The sequence below is a fragment of the Fonticula alba genome, assembly GCF_000388065.1.
Source record: "Fonticula alba strain ATCC 38817 unplaced genomic scaffold supercont2.6, whole genome shotgun sequence".
NCBI lineage: Eukaryota > Rotosphaerida > Fonticulaceae > Fonticula > Fonticula alba.
In genome coordinates, this window is record NW_009242976.1 from 220,707 (window position 1) to 237,147 (window position 16,441).

The 16,441-nt window shown below is 67.1% G+C and overlaps 5 protein-coding genes across 6 annotated transcripts; 3 read left to right on the plus strand and 2 right to left on the minus strand.

Annotated features, from left to right (window-relative positions):
* Positions 1-55: 55 nt before the first annotated feature.
* On the plus strand, positions 56-4,379 carry H696_03717 (the record flags this gene model as incomplete). Of its 2 annotated transcripts, XM_009497572.1 has the most annotated exons (10): positions 56-244; positions 336-529; positions 696-971; positions 1,052-1,110; positions 1,185-1,430; positions 1,550-1,604; positions 1,692-1,842; positions 1,990-3,548; positions 3,710-4,082; positions 4,294-4,379. In XM_009497572.1, 10 exons carry the CDS (start codon positions 56-58, stop codon positions 4,354-4,356), a joined length of 3,165 nt encoding a protein of 1,054 aa, XP_009495847.1. In that variant the 3' UTR covers positions 4,357-4,379. The 2 variants fall into 2 exon arrangements, with proteins under 2 accessions (XP_009495847.1, XP_009495848.1); XM_009497573.1 differs by lacking the exons at positions 56-244; positions 336-529 and having other exon boundaries at positions 639-971.
* Positions 4,380-4,782: 403 nt separating this feature from the next.
* Positions 4,783-9,716, plus strand: H696_03718 (hypothetical protein). The gene is made up of 5 exons (XM_009497574.1): positions 4,783-5,356; positions 5,547-6,668; positions 6,819-6,956; positions 7,496-9,226; positions 9,455-9,716. Exons 1-5 carry the CDS (start codon positions 4,850-4,852, stop codon positions 9,572-9,574), a joined length of 3,618 nt encoding a protein of 1,205 aa, XP_009495849.1. The 5' UTR covers positions 4,783-4,849; the 3' UTR covers positions 9,575-9,716.
* Positions 9,717-10,471: 755 nt separating this feature from the next.
* H696_03719 (hypothetical protein) lies at positions 10,472-11,943 on the plus strand. Its single transcript, XM_009497575.1, has 4 exons — positions 10,472-11,245; positions 11,375-11,438; positions 11,591-11,669; positions 11,749-11,943. Exons 1-4 carry the CDS (start codon positions 10,590-10,592, stop codon positions 11,865-11,867), a joined length of 918 nt encoding a protein of 305 aa, XP_009495850.1. The 5' UTR covers positions 10,472-10,589; the 3' UTR covers positions 11,868-11,943.
* A 21-nt stretch (positions 11,944-11,964) lies between these two features.
* On the minus strand, positions 11,965-13,873 carry H696_03720 (hypothetical protein). Its single transcript, XM_009497576.1, has 3 exons — positions 13,392-13,873; positions 12,805-13,277; positions 11,965-12,621 (listed from the first exon to the last, which is right to left on the minus strand). Exons 1-3 carry the CDS (start codon positions 13,681-13,683, stop codon positions 12,265-12,267), a joined length of 1,122 nt encoding a protein of 373 aa, XP_009495851.1. The 5' UTR covers positions 13,684-13,873; the 3' UTR covers positions 11,965-12,264.
* A 779-nt stretch (positions 13,874-14,652) lies between these two features.
* H696_03721 (hypothetical protein) lies at positions 14,653-15,963 on the minus strand (the record flags this gene model as incomplete). The annotated part of the gene is made up of 6 exons (XM_009497577.1): positions 14,653-14,760; positions 14,966-15,074; positions 15,190-15,297; positions 15,387-15,464; positions 15,609-15,652; positions 15,727-15,963. The coding sequence occupies 6 exons, from the start codon at positions 15,961-15,963 to the stop codon at positions 14,653-14,655; spliced, it is 684 nt and encodes a 227-aa protein (XP_009495852.1).
* Positions 15,964-16,441: the final 478 nt, after the last annotated feature.

Below are 16,441 nucleotides of genomic sequence, written 5' to 3' on the forward strand. Positions count from 1 at the left end.
CGCCCCGCCCCGCCCCGCCCCGCCGCCCCGCGCCTCGCATTAATCCCCCTCCGCGATGAACAATTTGGAGGGCCTCCGCCGCGCTCTGGCCCAGGCCCAGTCTCAGGCGTCCGGCCTGGCGCCCGGTGCCCGAGCCCCCGGAGCCGCCCTCCTCCCGGAACACCTCATCCACGACATTATCGCTTTGGCCCTGGCCGGGGTCGGGCCCGGCAGCGACTCGTGTTACCTTTCGGCCGATGAGAAAGTGCGCTGCCCGTGCTCTGTCTGTCCCTTCCTCCTCTGGACCTTGCCAAGCTGCATACTGAGCTCTGCTTCGCCATGCCCCCCGTCGATAGGAGTATCTCAGCCTGGGGTACCTGCTTCGGCGGCTGGGCGACTATGTGACGGCTGTCGGCGGCCGATGCCCGGTGGATGCTCACCTGGCCGGGCATTTGAATGTCGGCCCGGAGCTCACCAGCGACCTGGCCACGCACCTGGTCCAACGCACCGGTGGAGAGTTCCAGATCGTCGGCGGCTGCCTCACTTCAAGGTACGCCCGGGCTGGGGCCTCTCCCTTTGGCGTCCGAGGGATGGCCTGGCCCGACCGCCGCGCCCGCCCGGACGGGGCGCCAGCCACTCACCTGCCTCTTTGTCTGCCCGCCTGTCGCCGTTGGTGTGTCTGCACGCGCGCACGCACGCTCCATGGGCCGGGCCAGCCATTATGTCGAGAGAGCGGCCGAACTCGGGGCCGAGGCCCTGCGCCAGGCTGGCGGGTTCCTCGGCGCGGCGGACTTGGCCACGCTCGTGGATCTGCCCGGGCCCTTCATTCGCAGTCATGTTGTCCCGGGTATCCGGCGGCTTTTGGCGCTGGAGTCGCCCGACGGCCGGCCCAACACGGTGACCCTCTGTCCGCTGAGCGGGGCCCTCTTCACCGGGCACTACTTGGCCCAAGTTGCGGACCAAGTGTGCGCGGCCTTCGAGTCCTCGGTCAGGTGCGATCCTCCCTGCCCCGGGGTCCATGCCTCGCTCGGCCTCTAACATGCTCATCGCGCTGCCCCCCCCCCCCCCTCAGACCGGTGCTCCTGGCCAAGGTCCTCACCCAGCTGGGCATCCCGCCGCCATTGTGGGAAAGTGCGCTGCCTTTCTTGCCACGGAACACATGCCGGCCGCCCATGTGCGCCCATCTAACCCGCCTTCCTCCGCAGACGTGACCACCGCCCTGCGCTCGCGGCTCGCGGCCAGCCCCCTGCGCGGCCGGCTTGTGGCCGGGGCTCCGGAGCCTGCCGGAGCAGCACGCCTGACCCCGGACCAGGCAGAGGCATACATTGCCTTCCCGCATCCGATCCCTGTCACGGGCGCCCCGGCAGCCAGCATGGTCTTCGTGTCGGAGGACTATCATCAAGCCCTGCGCACCCTGCTCCAGGACCAGCTGGACAAGGCGGGCTTCTTGTGTATGTGCCTCGCCCTCTTTCCGTCGCTCTCCCCTTCGCCCTGGCTCTCGAGCCGGGCCCCTCGATGTGGCCTCCCCCCCCCCCCCCCCTGACAGCTGCTCCCCTCGGCCACTTGCCAGCCTTTTCATGGCTCCGATCGATTGGTGCCCAGCATCCCCAGGCCTCGGCCAAACTGTGCGTCCTCTTTGCAGCCTCCCCGAGCGGTGCCATGGCATGCTCTGCACTCGCGCCGCCTCTGACCCTGTACCCCCGGCCTGCTAGCTACCTCGGGGATGTGCCTCTGCGCGAGACGGCGTCCATGCTCCTGGAGCCGGAGCGCTACATCTCCCGCTGCGGCCTGGCAGCCGCCACGGCGCAACTCCTCCTCGACCCGGTCTTCAGCCAAGAGGAGTCCCTTGGCTTCATGGTGTCGGTACGTCTGGGCTCTTCGGCCTGCGCGAGGAGGGCCAAGCAAAGGGGCGAAAGCCCCCTCCCTCCCCATGTCCTCTCCGCCCCCTGGGCTCGGATTCTTACCTGCATCGGTGGCGATTCCAAAAAAAAAAAAAAAAAAAAAAACCAGGAGCTCCTGGATGAGGATATCTCCGAGAATCTGGCCCTGGACCTGATCCGCGCGGCCCTGTTCGAGGCGCTTCCTGCGGCCGGCGCCCCGGCGCGCCTGCTGCTGCTCCCGGCGTCCGGTCTACCTGCCGAGCATCCGTCCGCCCCGGCATTGGTCGATCTCCTGCTCGCGGACCCGGCGGGCGAACCCGGTGAGGTGGCTGCTTCGGGCCCGAAAAGTGTGGAGGTGGTGGACCTTCGTCCTTCGGACGCCGTGCTGCCGCCCCCGGCGCCTGGCGGTGCCACCTTCCTCCTCCTTTCGTCGGGCCGTCCTCCGGCCGAGGCCCCGTCAGCTGGCCATGGATGGGGCTTCCTGCTGGCCGGTGCCGGGGTGTCGGGGCTCCTTCGCGCCGCGATGGCGGCCTTCCTGCCGGGAATCCCGGCCGATGGCAGGGCCCCGGCCCCGGCCACCGGCACTTGGGGCCCACGGCGCCGGCGCCAGGGCACCGGCCCAGCGCGCTGGCAGCGCCAGGCCGACGCCACTCTTCGGGGTCTGGTCCGGCATACGGTCGCACACTTGGCCCGGTTGCCGCGGGTCCTGGCGCCGACCGGCCTCCTGGCTCTCGGCCAAGCCCAGGCCATTTGCCAAGCGCCAGCCCTGCTCGAGCACCTGGGCGGCTTGCTTCGCGAGCACTTCGACCTAACGCCCGCCCTGGTGGCGGGCCTTTTGCCGCTGCTCGCCGGTCCGACGCTCGCGGACTTGTCCCGGCGCCTGACGCACCTGGTCAATGACCGGCTCCTGGCCGGGCTACGGGATGTCCAATGTCCGCAGCCGGCATGGCCATGGCCGGCTGGTCGGCCGGCTGGCAGCGGCCAGTCGCCATCTCACCCGGGGGGCTCCGCCCTGGCCGGTGCCGCGGCATCGGGCCTCGCCCTGGCGGCCAGCGTCCTGCGTGCGGGCCACGTGCTTTCCGGGGCCGGGGTCCGTGGCAGCGCCGATGCCAGCCTGGCCTCAATCAAGCATGCCTCCATGTTCCTTACTCGGGACTTGCTGGCCGGGCTGCTGTCTCAGGCCGGGGGCGCTGGGCCGGGAGTGCTTGACGAGGCGCTCTGGCCGGCGGGGCCCCCCTCGCGAGCTGGCCGGTCGTCCGCCACCTCGGTGGAAGCCCTGCTCGGGCAGTTGACCCATTGCCAGCCAGCTGCCGGGGATTTGGCCCCGCTTTTCGAGCTCCTGCGGCGCTGCCCGGGGGAGGACCTCTTCCCCGGGCTGTGGGCCACCTTGACCGCGCTGACTCGCTTGGGCATGGCATGCGCGCGGCCTGAGGCCCTGGACAGCCCGGGCCAAGGCCAACCCCATGGGTCGGATTCGTGCGACGCCGCTGCCCTGTGCTGGACCCTGGCCGAGGGCGCTGCCCCCAGTCGACAGGGTCTCGAGCCATTGCTCCGGCCGCCGGCCGGATCGGCGGACTCCTCGGACCCGCTCCTTGGCCACTTGGCCAGCCTGCTGGCGGATCTCATGTTCGAGGCGCTGACGCTCTTGCGTGCAGCCACGCCGGCCGCGGTTGGCCCATTGGATTTCCCGTGCGCCTGCGCCTTCGAAATGCCACCTCGCGGGCAGCCCGCCCCTCTTTTTCTCCCCTCACCTCCCCTTGGCCTTTTCTCTCTCTCTTTGTCTCGCTTCCCCCCTCTCACCCCGCCTGTTCATCCCCTGACCCGGCTCCCCACTGTGGCCCTGGCCGTAGCAAACTCGCGGACAGCCGCCGCGAGGGCCACCAAGCCAAGTTGGCCGGGATGCTGGATCAGCTTCGACGGGAAGCTGCCCGCGCGGCCCTGGCCGAGCCTGACGATGGGCCCCGGCCGATGACCCTGCCCAAGCGCCTGGTAGATGCCACTGTCCAGGCGGCCAGTTTGATTGTCTGCCTGGCGGTGGAAGCCGGCCTGTCGCCCAACGGCGTCCTGCCGGCTTGCCTGCTGCTCCCGGGTGGCGCTCTGATTGAGCATCGCGGCGCCCTCTTGGACCTCGCCGGCCACCCGGACCCAGGCCTGCTGCCGCACATCGACCAGTTGCTGGGGTCGGTCCTTCGGGCGCCGCACCGCCCGGTCGGCGAGGTGGTTGTACGTGCCCTGCCGGAATCGCGCTCCCATGCCCACTGTCTCGTCCCCGGCGCCCCGCATTTGTCAGGCGGCTAGCCCCATTCCTCGCAGTGCTGTAACTAACTCCTCACGCCCCCTCCCCCACCCACCCCTGGTGTGTGCGCCATATGTGCGACCGTGCCTGACCGGGGGGGTGCGCACATTTCGGCCGGCGCCCGCGCGATCGATGCAGGCTCTGCTCGAGGGACTCGTCCGCCGGATTGCCCCAACTGCCAATGCATTGCCGGACCAGTGAATGGACTCTAATCTTTCGCGGCATTTTTTCCCCCCCCGCCCAACCGCTGTTGTGTCTTCTTGAGGCAGGCCGAGATGGGCGTCGGACAAGGGCGCGGCGGGCAGGGGGGCGGGCAGCGCACAAAAAGCCCGAAGGTGGCTGGCCGTGTGGCAGGGGGGGAAGGACATCCTCGCAGCCGTTTCGGTGTCAATCCGCCCCCACACCTCCCCCCCCCGAGGCCGATCATTTTTTTCCTTGGGCCCCCCGCTGGAACGCCTCGGACGCCAAGAGGCACTGAGGTTGGGAGGACCTCGGGGGAACGCCTGGATAAAATTGCCCCGCCATCCGTTTTTCCTCGCCTGTTTTACCCCCTCCCTCCTCGGCCCTTGCCCTCTTTCTCTCTCTCCCTCTCTCTCCCTCTCTCTCCCTCTCTCTCTCTCTCTCTCCCTCCCTCCCTCTCTCTCTCTCTCGCCCCTTCCCCTCTCGTGACCCCCCCTCGCGGTATCTTGCGCAAATGCCCCCTCGGCATGCCCCGCCGGAGGTCCTCTCCCCGAGGATCGCTCCCGAGCCGGAGAGTGAGATCTCCTCCGGAGATGACTCTTCCGAATTTGATGACGCCAACAGCGAGCCGCTCGCCCTGGCACCCGAGCTACCGACGCTCACCCTCACTCAGATCACCCTTCCCCCGGGAGAGGCGAAACCGACTCCGCCGAAGCGCCCCCGCGTGGGCGATGGCGGCATTACCCTCCCCTCACGCATGTCCCAGCTCCACCGGCTGATGACCAGCGCCGCCGAGCTGGACAGCGCCGGGGCTGCTGCGACTGCGGCCGCCGCGGCCGCCATCGCCGTCGACGCCCCGGCCGAGGACCGTGTGGCCCTCATCGCCGACCTGGCCAAGCGTCAGGAGCCACGTCGCGGCCGGCCTGGCCTCGGCCTCCCGGGTACCGGGTCGCTGGGGCCCCCAGGACGAGTCCCCACACCTGGGCGCAGCTCCGGGCGCCGCCGCAAGGAGCGTAGTGGTGTGCGTTACAACATTCCTCCCCCCCTCCCCCGCGCACGCGCACCCCGCATGTCCCCGCCCCACTGCTCGCCCGTGTGTGTGTGTGTGTGTGTGTACCCGGTGTTCCTCTCCCTCTCTCTCTCCCTTCCCTCCGCCCCGGTCTAAGAGCTGACCCCCCCCCCCCCCCTCGCGCCTTCGGCCCTCATGCCAGCGCCGGCGCATTGGCGAGATCCCAGCACACATGACCGACATCATGGGGCAGGCCAACCTGGCATACATCAACAATGACTTCCAAAAGGCGACGCTGCTCCTGTGGCAGGTCATCCGCGAGGCGCCCCAGGCCCTGTCGCCGTACCAGACCCTGGGGTCCATCTCGGACGCCCAAAACGACCCGGCCCGAGCGCTGCAGTTCTACCTCATCGCGGCCCATCTGTCCCGCCGGGATCCCGACATGTGGCGCCGGGTGGGCATCATGAGCTATGAACAGGGCCAGGCCGACCAGGCGCTGTATTGCTTCTCGCGAACCCTCGGCCTCCGGCCCAAGGACCCGGATGCCCTGTGGTATCGGGCCCAGTTGCAGGCCGAGCGCGGCGACCCCCGCCGCGCCATCGAGTCCTACCGGCAGCTGATTGACTCGCTGGAGGAGCACCGCCGCGCGTTGGAAGCCCTCCCCTCGATCGAGGCCCTCAGCCAACTGGGCGGCGCCCGACGCAGCAAGATCGCCGGAGATGGGCGCCTCGCCGGGGGCCCGGGCGGCCGCGCGTCCGGCTACGGCCCCTACCATGGCAGCGATGATGAGGAGGACCAGGATGAGAAGGAGGTGACGGCGGCGGCCGCGGCGGCCGCGGCCGCGGCCGTGTCCATCCCCGCCGGCTCCGAGCTCCTGGTGGCCCGGGAGCTGGTGCGCCTGTACACCAAGACCAATCAGCTGCCCGCGGCGGTCCGCCAGTATGAGGCGGCCTTTGTGACGCAGCGCCAGCGCGCCGCCACTCGGTACACTCTGGAGGACCACCAGCAGCGCATGGTCCTGCTGACCCAGCTGGGCCTCGGGGACTTTGAGTCCGAACCGATGCCGGCCCCGGTGGAGCTCAACCTGTCGGATGCCAACATGCTGTGCGAGCTATACATCATGCTGCGGCGCTTTTCGCGGGTGGTGCGCATCATCGAGATGTTCGCCCTCCCCTATGCCCAGGCGGAGATCCGGGCCGAGCGGTCTCTCGCCGGTGACACGAGCCCCGGCCCGGATCCGGGCGATCTGTCGGTCCTCCCCCTGGAGCTGCTGGTGAAGCTGGCCCAGGCCAAGATCAAGCTCCATAAGCCGCAAGAGGCCACGGTGCGCATTCCCCGGTGTTGGGACCGGGCGAGGGCCTTTGCCCGGCAGTCACATCACGCCATCCATCATGGCCGAGGGGCCCTCATCACCACTGACCACACATGTGCCGACGCCTTTGCGCTGGCTTCCTCCTGCTCTGCCTCCTTCCAGGCCATCTTGGACATGGTGAAGTTGGACAACTTCAGCACCTACAGCGACATCTACCTGGAAATTGCGGACGCCTATTTCGATCTGTCCCTCTGGTCCAAGGCCGAGGCCATCTATGAGCAGATCTTGGAAATTGATCAGGTCCATCACCGCCCCCCACCCCCCCCCCCCCCCCCCCCCCCCCCCGCCCCCGCCCTCTCTCCTTTTGGCGGCATGGCGGCCTGGGACCTTCGTGCGCTCGCCGGGAGCCGGATGCCGGGTGGGACACCGTCGAGCGAAAACGGCCGCCGCCCCCCGCCTCGGGCTGGGCCCAGTGCCCGGACTTCCTGAACACATCTGGTCCGGCCGAGGGGTCCCCAGATGAACCCTCTGCTGGCTGCCGACGAGCTTGCTCCCTCTTCCCGCCCTTGCATTTGTCCTGTGCTCCGTTTGCCATCCGTCCCTTCCGGCCCCTCATCCTTCAGTGGGGGAGACTGCGCACACTCACACACCGCCACACGCCCCAACGTGGGTGCACACACACATACGCCCCCCTGTGCACGCCCTCCTCTCGCCCACCCCCCCCCCCCCCCCCCCCCCCCCCCCCCCCCCCCCCCCAACCCGTCCCCCCGCCGGTGCCCATCGCCTCCATGTGCACATGCACACCGGCCATGCCCATCATTGACACCTCGCCCCTGCAGTATGACTCGGTTCCGGTGTGGCTTCGGCTGGCATATTGCCACTTGAATGCCAACAACGCACCACGCGCCATCGAGCTCTATGAGGATGCGCTGCGCGTGGAGCCCATGCGCATGCAGCTGCACTTGATCTTGGCCCGGCTGAAAGACTCGGTCGCCTCCGGGGCCGGGATTCCCGACGGCCGGCCCCTTCGACAGGATATCATCGACGCGGCGGCCATGAACTGGCGCAGCACCGGCAGCCAACTGGCCAGCGAGGGGGATTCCTCGACCGGTGGCCCGGGCTCCGGGGCCGGTGGCGACCATGGGCCCGGGGGCGCGGCTTCGTCGCACGCCGGGCCTCGCGCTCGTCGGGCGGCCCTGCTGAATTGCTACTCGACGCCCATCAGCCCGGCGCAGCAGCGCAGCGTGGCCGCGGCATCGGCCCTGCTTGGGGAGTGCTATCGTCGGGTGCTGCGAGCCCATGGGACCCTGGAGTCCGGGTCGGTGGCCGGGTCGCGTGTCGGCGCAGACATCGGCGATCCGACCGGCGCCGGGCAGTGGACCAATGCGCCGCGCGATCCCGCGGCCTTTTTGGCCGCGTGTGACCGGCTGTTTGACCGCCTGCGCGAGGCGGCCCTCGAATTTGATCCCCATGCCCCGGAGGACTCGCGTGCCGGGCTGTCTCACCAGCTTTCCGCCGGGTCCGGCACGGGCCCCGGGGAGGCCCTCAGCCAGCGTCACCTGTCACGCCTGGCCGATGGCGGCATTCCCGGGGAAATGTGGCTTCGCTTGACCGCCCAGTACATGGACTGCCAGCTGCGGGCCGGCCGGCCGGACCGAGCTCTGCACGCGGTCCAACTCCTGGAAGCCAGTAATGTGCTGGGCCGGACGCCGGGCCGCCAGCAGCGCCTGCGCCTGTTGCAGTTGGCCGCCGGCGTGTGGGCCGGGGACTTGCGCTTTGCGCTGGACAGCACCCGGTGGTTCTTCTCCGGCAAGGAGGCCGAACGCCCGCGCGTGGAGGCCGCCGTCAACCTGTGGCACGTGGCATGCGCCGCTGGGCCGACCGCCGCGCGTACACTCAGCGACACGGTGGTCTTCCGGTTTGTGCAGCGCCTCCTGCAGTCGGAGCTCAGTCGCGACCGGACCCCGGCCCTGCACCTGATGGCCGGGCACCAGATGCTGGCGAAGCGCTCCCTCGGCCTGGCCCTCATGTACTACACCCAGGCCTTGACCATTCGTCCGCATCTGCCCCTGACGAATCTCTGCCTGGCTGTGGTCCTGCTCGAGCGGTCCATGCAGCGCATCGCCACCAATCGCCACATGCTCCTCCTTCAGGCATTCACCTTCTTCTATCGGTATGCGGAGCTCCGGACCCGGTCCGGCACCCTGGGTCCCCCGGGCGATGGGCTTCCCACCCCGGGGCAAGAGGCGCAGCCCGAGCATGCGCCAGCCCCCCAGTCCCCGCAGGACCCGGGGCCCATGGCCACCTTGGCGGCCCCCGGGCTCGGGGGAACACCCCCGATGGCCGGCGCTCCGCCGGCCATGCCCGACATGCCGGCCATCCTGGCCCGGTCCTTCGATCGGCAATTGGACATGCTGCTGCCGGATGACTCGGCTGGGCTTGGGAGTTCGGCGGTCGTCCGATCGCAGGAGGCTTTCTACAATCTCGGCCGCGCGTATCAGCATGTTGGCCTCAACTATTTGGCCATTCCGTGCTACCTGCGTGCGCTGGGTCTCTCTTCGGAGTATGAGGTGCGTGAGCGATGGGGGACGGGGGGAGAGAAGGCCCCGACGCCGACGAGCCCCACACCTGCACCCTTGTGCATTTGGCCCTTCTTTTTTTCTTTCTTTCTTTTCCCTAACCCGACCGACTCTCCTCGCGTCCTGCGACTTTCCTTCGGCGTGCTGTCGGGGGAGGGGGGGAAAAAAAAACCCGGCATCCGACCGGCATGCGCGCGCACCGACGTGGCCAAACCATAGCGCGTGCAGTACGACTCGGATCTGCGCTACGAGGCGGCCTACAATCTGCACTTGATCTACGTGCACCAAGGGAACTGGGCCCAGGCCGCCACCATCATGGACCAATATTTGGTCATCTAGGCGGCCCCGGCGGGGGTGATCTCGGCGACGTCGCCGGAGCCTCGGTCCCCCTGGTGTGTCGGCGGATGATCATCGCCGCCCGCCACGGCAACGGGCGTGTCTCCACGCCCGGCAGGAATAAATGGGAAACCGGCATGCGCGACCGCCGCCCGTTCGCATTTTGGGCAAACAAAAGACTGACCGGGATCTTGCGTTGGGGGGAGGGGAGGGGGGGGGGGGAAACGGGGCCCGGCGGAGGGCCGACGGGCTCCGGCGTTGGGCCGGCCGGCGGGTGTTGACAAGAGTTCGACGAGGACGCTGCCCCGGCAGGAAGTGCCACCGCTCGGCCCCGGATGTCTCGCGGCGGTTCTCACCCCCCCCTCGCCCCACGCTCCCCTCGTGTGCAAGCGTGGTGGTCCCCCCCCCCCCCCCCCCCCCCCCCCGCGTTCGCCGGGGGCCTGGGTGGTGAGTCTCTGGCGGGTGGGGCGAAATTGGGGGGAGGGGGGCCCCGGGACCCGGCGGAGCTGACGAGGGGGCGGGGGGGCATGCCTTCTCCCCATGCGGCCGCGGGGGCAGGTGTCGCCGATCGCGCCATTTTTTTCACCCCGGCCGAGGAGCCAGCACCTGGCAGGGGTCACGCCGAACCCTGCAGAAGTTCCACCCGCCGAGCAACATGTGCCCTTGTCTCCCCCCGCCCGCCCGCCCCCACCCCGGCGATCGAACAACCCAGGTCAACAGGAACAACCCCCAGGCCTGTTACTGGGGACGCGGGGACGGGAAGGACCGGCGGAAGGAGATCCCCAGCCGATTTAGGAGCCACAGCCAGGCCCCAGTTGTGGGATCACCCTCTTCACCATGCATGACCAGTGCCTACGCAGCCCCTTGTCGTCCCTCCTTCCCTTCCCCCCCCCCCTCCGCACATCTCGCCTGTGCCACTGCCCCTCCCGTCCTCCCCCCGCCCCCTTTCCCACCTCCGCCCCTTTCCCACCCCCGCCCCGGCCTCCCTGTCCTCCCTCCTGTGTGGCGACTGTAGGCCATGATCTCCGACCCCTCTCGGCGAAAGTGGCTGGCCGAGCTGTCTACTGAGGGCCTGGTGGCCCCGGACTTGCCTGATGCCCGGCTGCATTTGCCCCAGTTGACCATTGACCCCAACACCGGCCAGCCCTACTATGCCATCCAATATTGCGAGGAAAATATCTACCGCCTGGCAAGGCAGATTGTGAAGCAACTTCAAGATGCCGGCCGGCCAGACCTGGCGGCCCAGTGCTCGGTGGTCTTCATGACCGGCTCCTCGGGCTATGTGCACCTGAGCTGGAGCACCTTCTCCGATGAGTATCTCCCCCGGTGGCCGATGGACCCGAGCTCGGCCGGCTGCCTGTGGAGTCTCATCGACTATCATGTCATCCTGGTGACCCCGGCAGCGGTCCTGCCCCTGCTGGCGGGGGTGGGCGCCGGGGTATCGGCACCTCGGGCTCCAGGGCCGCCCCCCGGGCCGGAGGTGGTCGCCCTGGCGACCGTTGTCCCCTCGGCCCGGCTGCCACGCATGCGTCCGGCCACATTGGTTGATGATCCCTCCGGTGTGCTGGTTTGGGATTTCGATTTTGTGGCCGACTTCTTTCCCTGCACGGCGGCCTCCTTCGCCAGCCAGTCCCTCGAGGAGGCCACCTTTTCCATTCGTCTCAAGAACCAACGGTATGTTTCCCCTCTGGGGCCGGGCTAGCCGCTGCCCTTCGGCCTTCCTGTTGTCTGTTCGCTGCGGCCCCCCTCGAGAAGGGGCCACCTGCGGAATGGCCACTAATACGGTCGCCCCATGTGATCCAGGCAATTCCGCGTCCTTCCGGCTGAAGACTACTTGGCCTACTTCGCCTCGGACCGGTCGCACATGGTGCGTAATGCGTGCGCGCCGTGCATGCCGCCAGGGCCTGCTCTGCTTTCGCCGGTTGGGAGAGAATGCCCCGGCTCTTGAGGGGACCTTCCCTCGCCACCTCTCTAACCCCCCTCCTCCCTGTCCCGACCCCGGACTTCACGACAATGCAGCTCAATGAGGATAGCGAACATGAGTATGTGGCCCCTCCGCCACCGGCGCCGGCTATCCGTGGCGAGAAGGCCATCAGTGGTACGGCCCTTTCCCCGGTCCGCCGGCACACGCACGCGCCTTCCTCCGCCTCCCCTCCATCCCCTGACCAGCTGTCTAGACATGACTCTCGATGCCTTTCGCTGTGGCGAGGAAACCCCCCCGGGCGATCTACCCACATATGGGACTCTCATGGACGAGGCCACCTTCCGGGCGGAGATTCTCAAGCTCTCAAACTAAGGGACATGCTCTGGCCATGATGAAACATCCGTCCAGCTCGCCGAAAGCAGGCCAAATACAAAGACATGAACATACATGCATGCATGCATTCAGAAAGGGCATGTGTGTCGCTGAGCCCTTGACACCGGAAATGTGTTCCGCACATCCGTGAACCCGTTGCTTGCGGGCGTGCGGGTGTGCGCGCGTGCCTCGGGCGCCAGGGATCAGGACAAGTGCGGTGTCTATAAGTGTGTATTATTATCATCATTTGCTGGGAGGGGCTCTCGTGAACGCGCGCGCGCAAGCAAGCAAGCAAGAGTACCCATCAATTGTTCGCAAACAAAAGGTGTAAGGGGAAGGAAAAAGGGCGAAGAAGGAAGAGGGGGATAATGAATGGGGAAGGAAGCATGCCAAGAGGCTACTCAGCCACAGTCTCGATGCCGGTCTCGACCACCGTCTTGGACAGCGTGGCACCAACACTGGCTTCGGCCTCGGCCATGGCAGACTCCGGCTCAGCCTCGGCCGAGGCGGGCTCCGACTCGGCCTCGACCAGGGCGGGCTCCGGCTCGACCTCTTCAAGGACCTTGGACACGGCCTCCGTGACAAGGGCCTGCCTCCAGGCACCGAAGACCTCCAGATCAACCAGATGCATCGGGAGATCGCCGGTTTCGGCCGGAGTGCCAACCGCCGCATGGTACGGCGGCAGCGGCACGCCAGCGCAACGCTCAATTTGCGCCGTCACAGCTTCGATATCCCCATCCGGAGCGTTCTCATACTGGAGGGGGGGGGGGGATGGTTCATGTGGGTTTCCATGGGCAGGGGGCCAGCGACAAGTGGGGGGAACAGAAGTCAGTGGACCGAGTGAATGATACAAAGGAGGACTCCAGCGGAATTCGAGGGGGAGGGGGGGGGGGAGAAGGGAAAAGAGGGCAGGGGGAGGGAATCCAGAAGGGCGCACCAGCTCCAAAATGAAGGCCATCCAATCGCGCACGAGCTCTCGCACGCGAGGGATGTCCTCCTCGGACTCGACGCGCAGCGGCTGGCCCGTGATGATGAGCATCTCCGCGTAGCCGGCACGCATGCCATGCGGCATGGCCCGGTAGGTGTTGACCAACACACACGGGAGCACCGGCGAGCCACTGGACAAGGCCAGGCGGAAGGCCCCGTCGCGGAAAGGCCGCAGGGCCGGGGCATCCGGCGAGCGGGTCCCCTCCGGATAGATGACCACCGAGGAGGGAGCACTGGAGGACTTGAGCATCGCATCGCAAGCCTGCAGCGACAGGGCACGCGACTCGCGCGACGCCACATCAACACCGATGTCCCCGACAATCCACTGCGACCAGCCGAACACGGGCAGCGAGAAGTACGACTGCTTGGTCAGGTACTTCTTCGGGATCGGCAGGTACGACACCAGGCAGTGATCGATGAAGCCTGGCAAGGAGAGAAGGGGGAGGAAAGGATGTCAGTGGCATGGAGCACCGGGAGGGGGGCGGGGGGCAGGGGGGAAGGAGGGCAGGAGGGTAGTGGGATGGGGGGTGCTCGTACTGGCATGGTTCGGGGCAACGACAAAGCTCCTGCGCCAGCCCTCCTGCCGAAGGAGCTCCACGGCCGGGGTCTCAACCAGGCGCCCGCTCCAGAGGCCGATGGAGCCCATCCACATGAGTGACCCATAGCCGAGAATGATCTCATGTAGGCGCTTGGCCCACCGGTGACCGAAGAGCAAGCGTGTCCCAGTGCACAGGGGGAAGGCTACCAGCGAGAGGGAGCCGATGCCGACATAGAAGAAGCACGTTCGCACAACGCCCAGCGTTCGCGAGAGCCAGGAGCGCTGAGCCATGGCTCAAGGAGGGAAGGTGGGTGGGGGGAAGGGGGGGAGGTGTTCTTTCTCTCTGCGGCCGGCTGATAGGGCGCAGAGCAGTGCAGACGGGCCAGCAAAAAGGGGGGGGGAGGGCGCGGGAAGAGGAGGCAGGCAGGGGAGGGAGGAAGATATTCGAGTGGGGATGGTGTGAAGGGCTGGGCCCGAATCAGCCGGGTCACCGGTCGCACTTCACACCGCCCATGACTGAATGCCAGCAGGAGGCCAGTATCCGTCGGTAATTATCCCCACGAGAGTGACCCGACTTGGCGCCGTGTGTTGGGGCGGCCCCAGCCCGGGAGGGCGCTTTCACGGCCTGTCCCCGGCCAGGGTGCGTCTGGTCCATGGGAACCTGGCACTGATGCCTGCGTCAGCCCCCTTCCCCTGGCCGCTGGCTTGTGCGAAGGGGATGCCGAGGCTCGATCTTCATTATTATTATCTAGGAAAAAAAAAAAACACCCCGACGCAACATATGCGCAGGCGCCGAGGAACTTCGATGAGATTTGGTATTATTTTTTCTGGGCATAATCCCTCCTTCATCCTCTTCCTCTCATCTCCAGGTCCAATGTGCCGGAGTCAACCCAACTCTCTGTGCATCGGCGTGCTGTGCCCTGTTCTCCGGTCGCCACGGGAAGGTGTTTCAACGCTCTCGGGGGTCTGTGCGTGTGCCGACTGGCGGGAGGTCGTGGGGGGGAGGGGAGGGGGGGTATATCCGAAGAAAAGCCCAAAGGCCAACGGTGATGGAGGATGCCCGCGGCAGGGACGCATGCGCGGGAGGGTGGGTTCACAACCCTCGGGAGCGCGGCCCTCACGTGATCCGTATGATCGAGGGGAAACATCCGCTCTCCCGTCCCCCCCCTCCCTCCCTCGAGAGGAACGGCCAGTCGGGTCTGGGCGAGAGGGTGGGAGAGGACTTCATTGCTGCCGGTAGTGTTGCCGCGAGCCATATGCTCACCGGTCGATCGCATTTCCTTGGTACTCCTTGGTGCCGAGCTTGACTGGGTGATCGGCTGGGTTGGCGGCGGCTTCGTACATGGTGATGATCGTCCGGCGATTGAGCTTATTTTCCATTCAGGTGTTGGTTAATAAGGGCGGGGGTCTGCGGGCCCGGTACGAGGAGGAAGCAAGACATGCATTGATGTGTCCAAGCCCACAAAGACATGTTTGTGGCTATATATCTAATATGTGTGTGTGTGTGTGTGTGTGTGTGTGTGTGCAGGTTGGGGGGAGATGGGCGGGTGGACACTCGTGTCCGAATACGCACCGGACGGAAGTCCCCTTTGAGGCCGATGTAGGAGAGGGAAGTCTCCGGCGCGCCGTGGCTCGCGGCGAAGAACATCGTGAGGCTCTCCACATTCTGGAACTTGGAAATCCTGCAAATGGGCCGCATGGCCACGCAGGCGAGGATGGGTCCAGGACAGGGGTCAGTGCCAGCACCGACGGGAAGTTGCAAAGGGCCGGCCCAACAAGTGACACATGGTGGCGCACCGCGTTTGGTACTCAATGACCTGGCCAGGCTTGTTGAGAATGTGGAACTCCTGTGCCGGGGGGAGCTCCTCGGCCATTTGGAAATCAATGTCAGAGCGGTTGATGAACCTGCCAGTGGGCCGGGGGATGGTTAGCGGCGTCAAACAGACAACCCCCCCCCCCCAAAAAAAAACCCAGCCAACCAAGGAGAGACATACAGCTTGACCTTGCTCGGGCATTGGCCATCATCCCCTCCGACCAGGGAGAACCCCTTCAGGGTGACACCGCCCAGGAAGCTTTTCAAGCCAGCCCGAGCCAAGGGCGAGGCGCACGGGATGCAGGCAGATGGGCATTTGGGTCAGAGAAAAAGGCACGCCAGGGGCATGTGTGGGCGTCGGCGAGGAAGGGGCGGCTGCATTTGCACGGCTGCCGTGGCGCACGGAATGTAAACGAGCATCTGGTCATCGGCATCGCTGATGATGAACTGGGGTCCAGGGCGTTAGCGCGGGGCGGGAAGGGAGGGAATTCCGGCGGGGATGGACCACCAATGCCGCGTACCGGGTCCTCGGTCAGGCGGTCCTCCCAGGGCTTGAAGATGGGCAGGTCCTTCTCGAAATTCCGGCAATTGTAGGCATGCGTGCGTGGCTGATCGATGTGCCGGAAGAGCGAATACTCGGCCCCGCGCTCCCAGGTATCGTCGTGGTCGTGGCCGTCGCCGCATCCTCCGGCACCATGGCCGTGCGAGTGGCCATGGCCGCCGGAGCCAGACCCGAGGGATTCGCGACACGCAGACATGTTCTCTCCGGGCAAATACACACCTGTGTAGGAATAGGCTTCACGAGGGGATGTTGGGGGTGAATATATGTGGATGTGTGACTGAGCGCGAGTGCGGTTAGGGAGGTGCACGCTGCGCCAAAGAAGAGAGTGGGAGGGGAAGGTGACCGTGGATGGTGCACGGCCGTCCTGGCGTCTTTTCGGCTCTGCCCGGTGGCGCGGCCGCGCCGTTCCGGGGGACCCCAGGGCCTGGGGCAGGCATGATCGAGCGGGCGCGGCCGTGCCCGGCCGATCGCGCCAATCAGTGACGGAGTTCCACCGGACTGTTCGTGACTCGACGCCCAGGGCGTGACTACGCACATGCCACGAGACCAGCCCGGGGTGCGGGGCTGCCCAGCCTAGGCCGGGCCTCAGGCACTCGCCCCCGGGGCCGGTGGCCGTCTCACGTCCCCCCTGTGCAGGTGCCCCAAGATCGGCGTGTGACCCTCGCCGGCCTTGC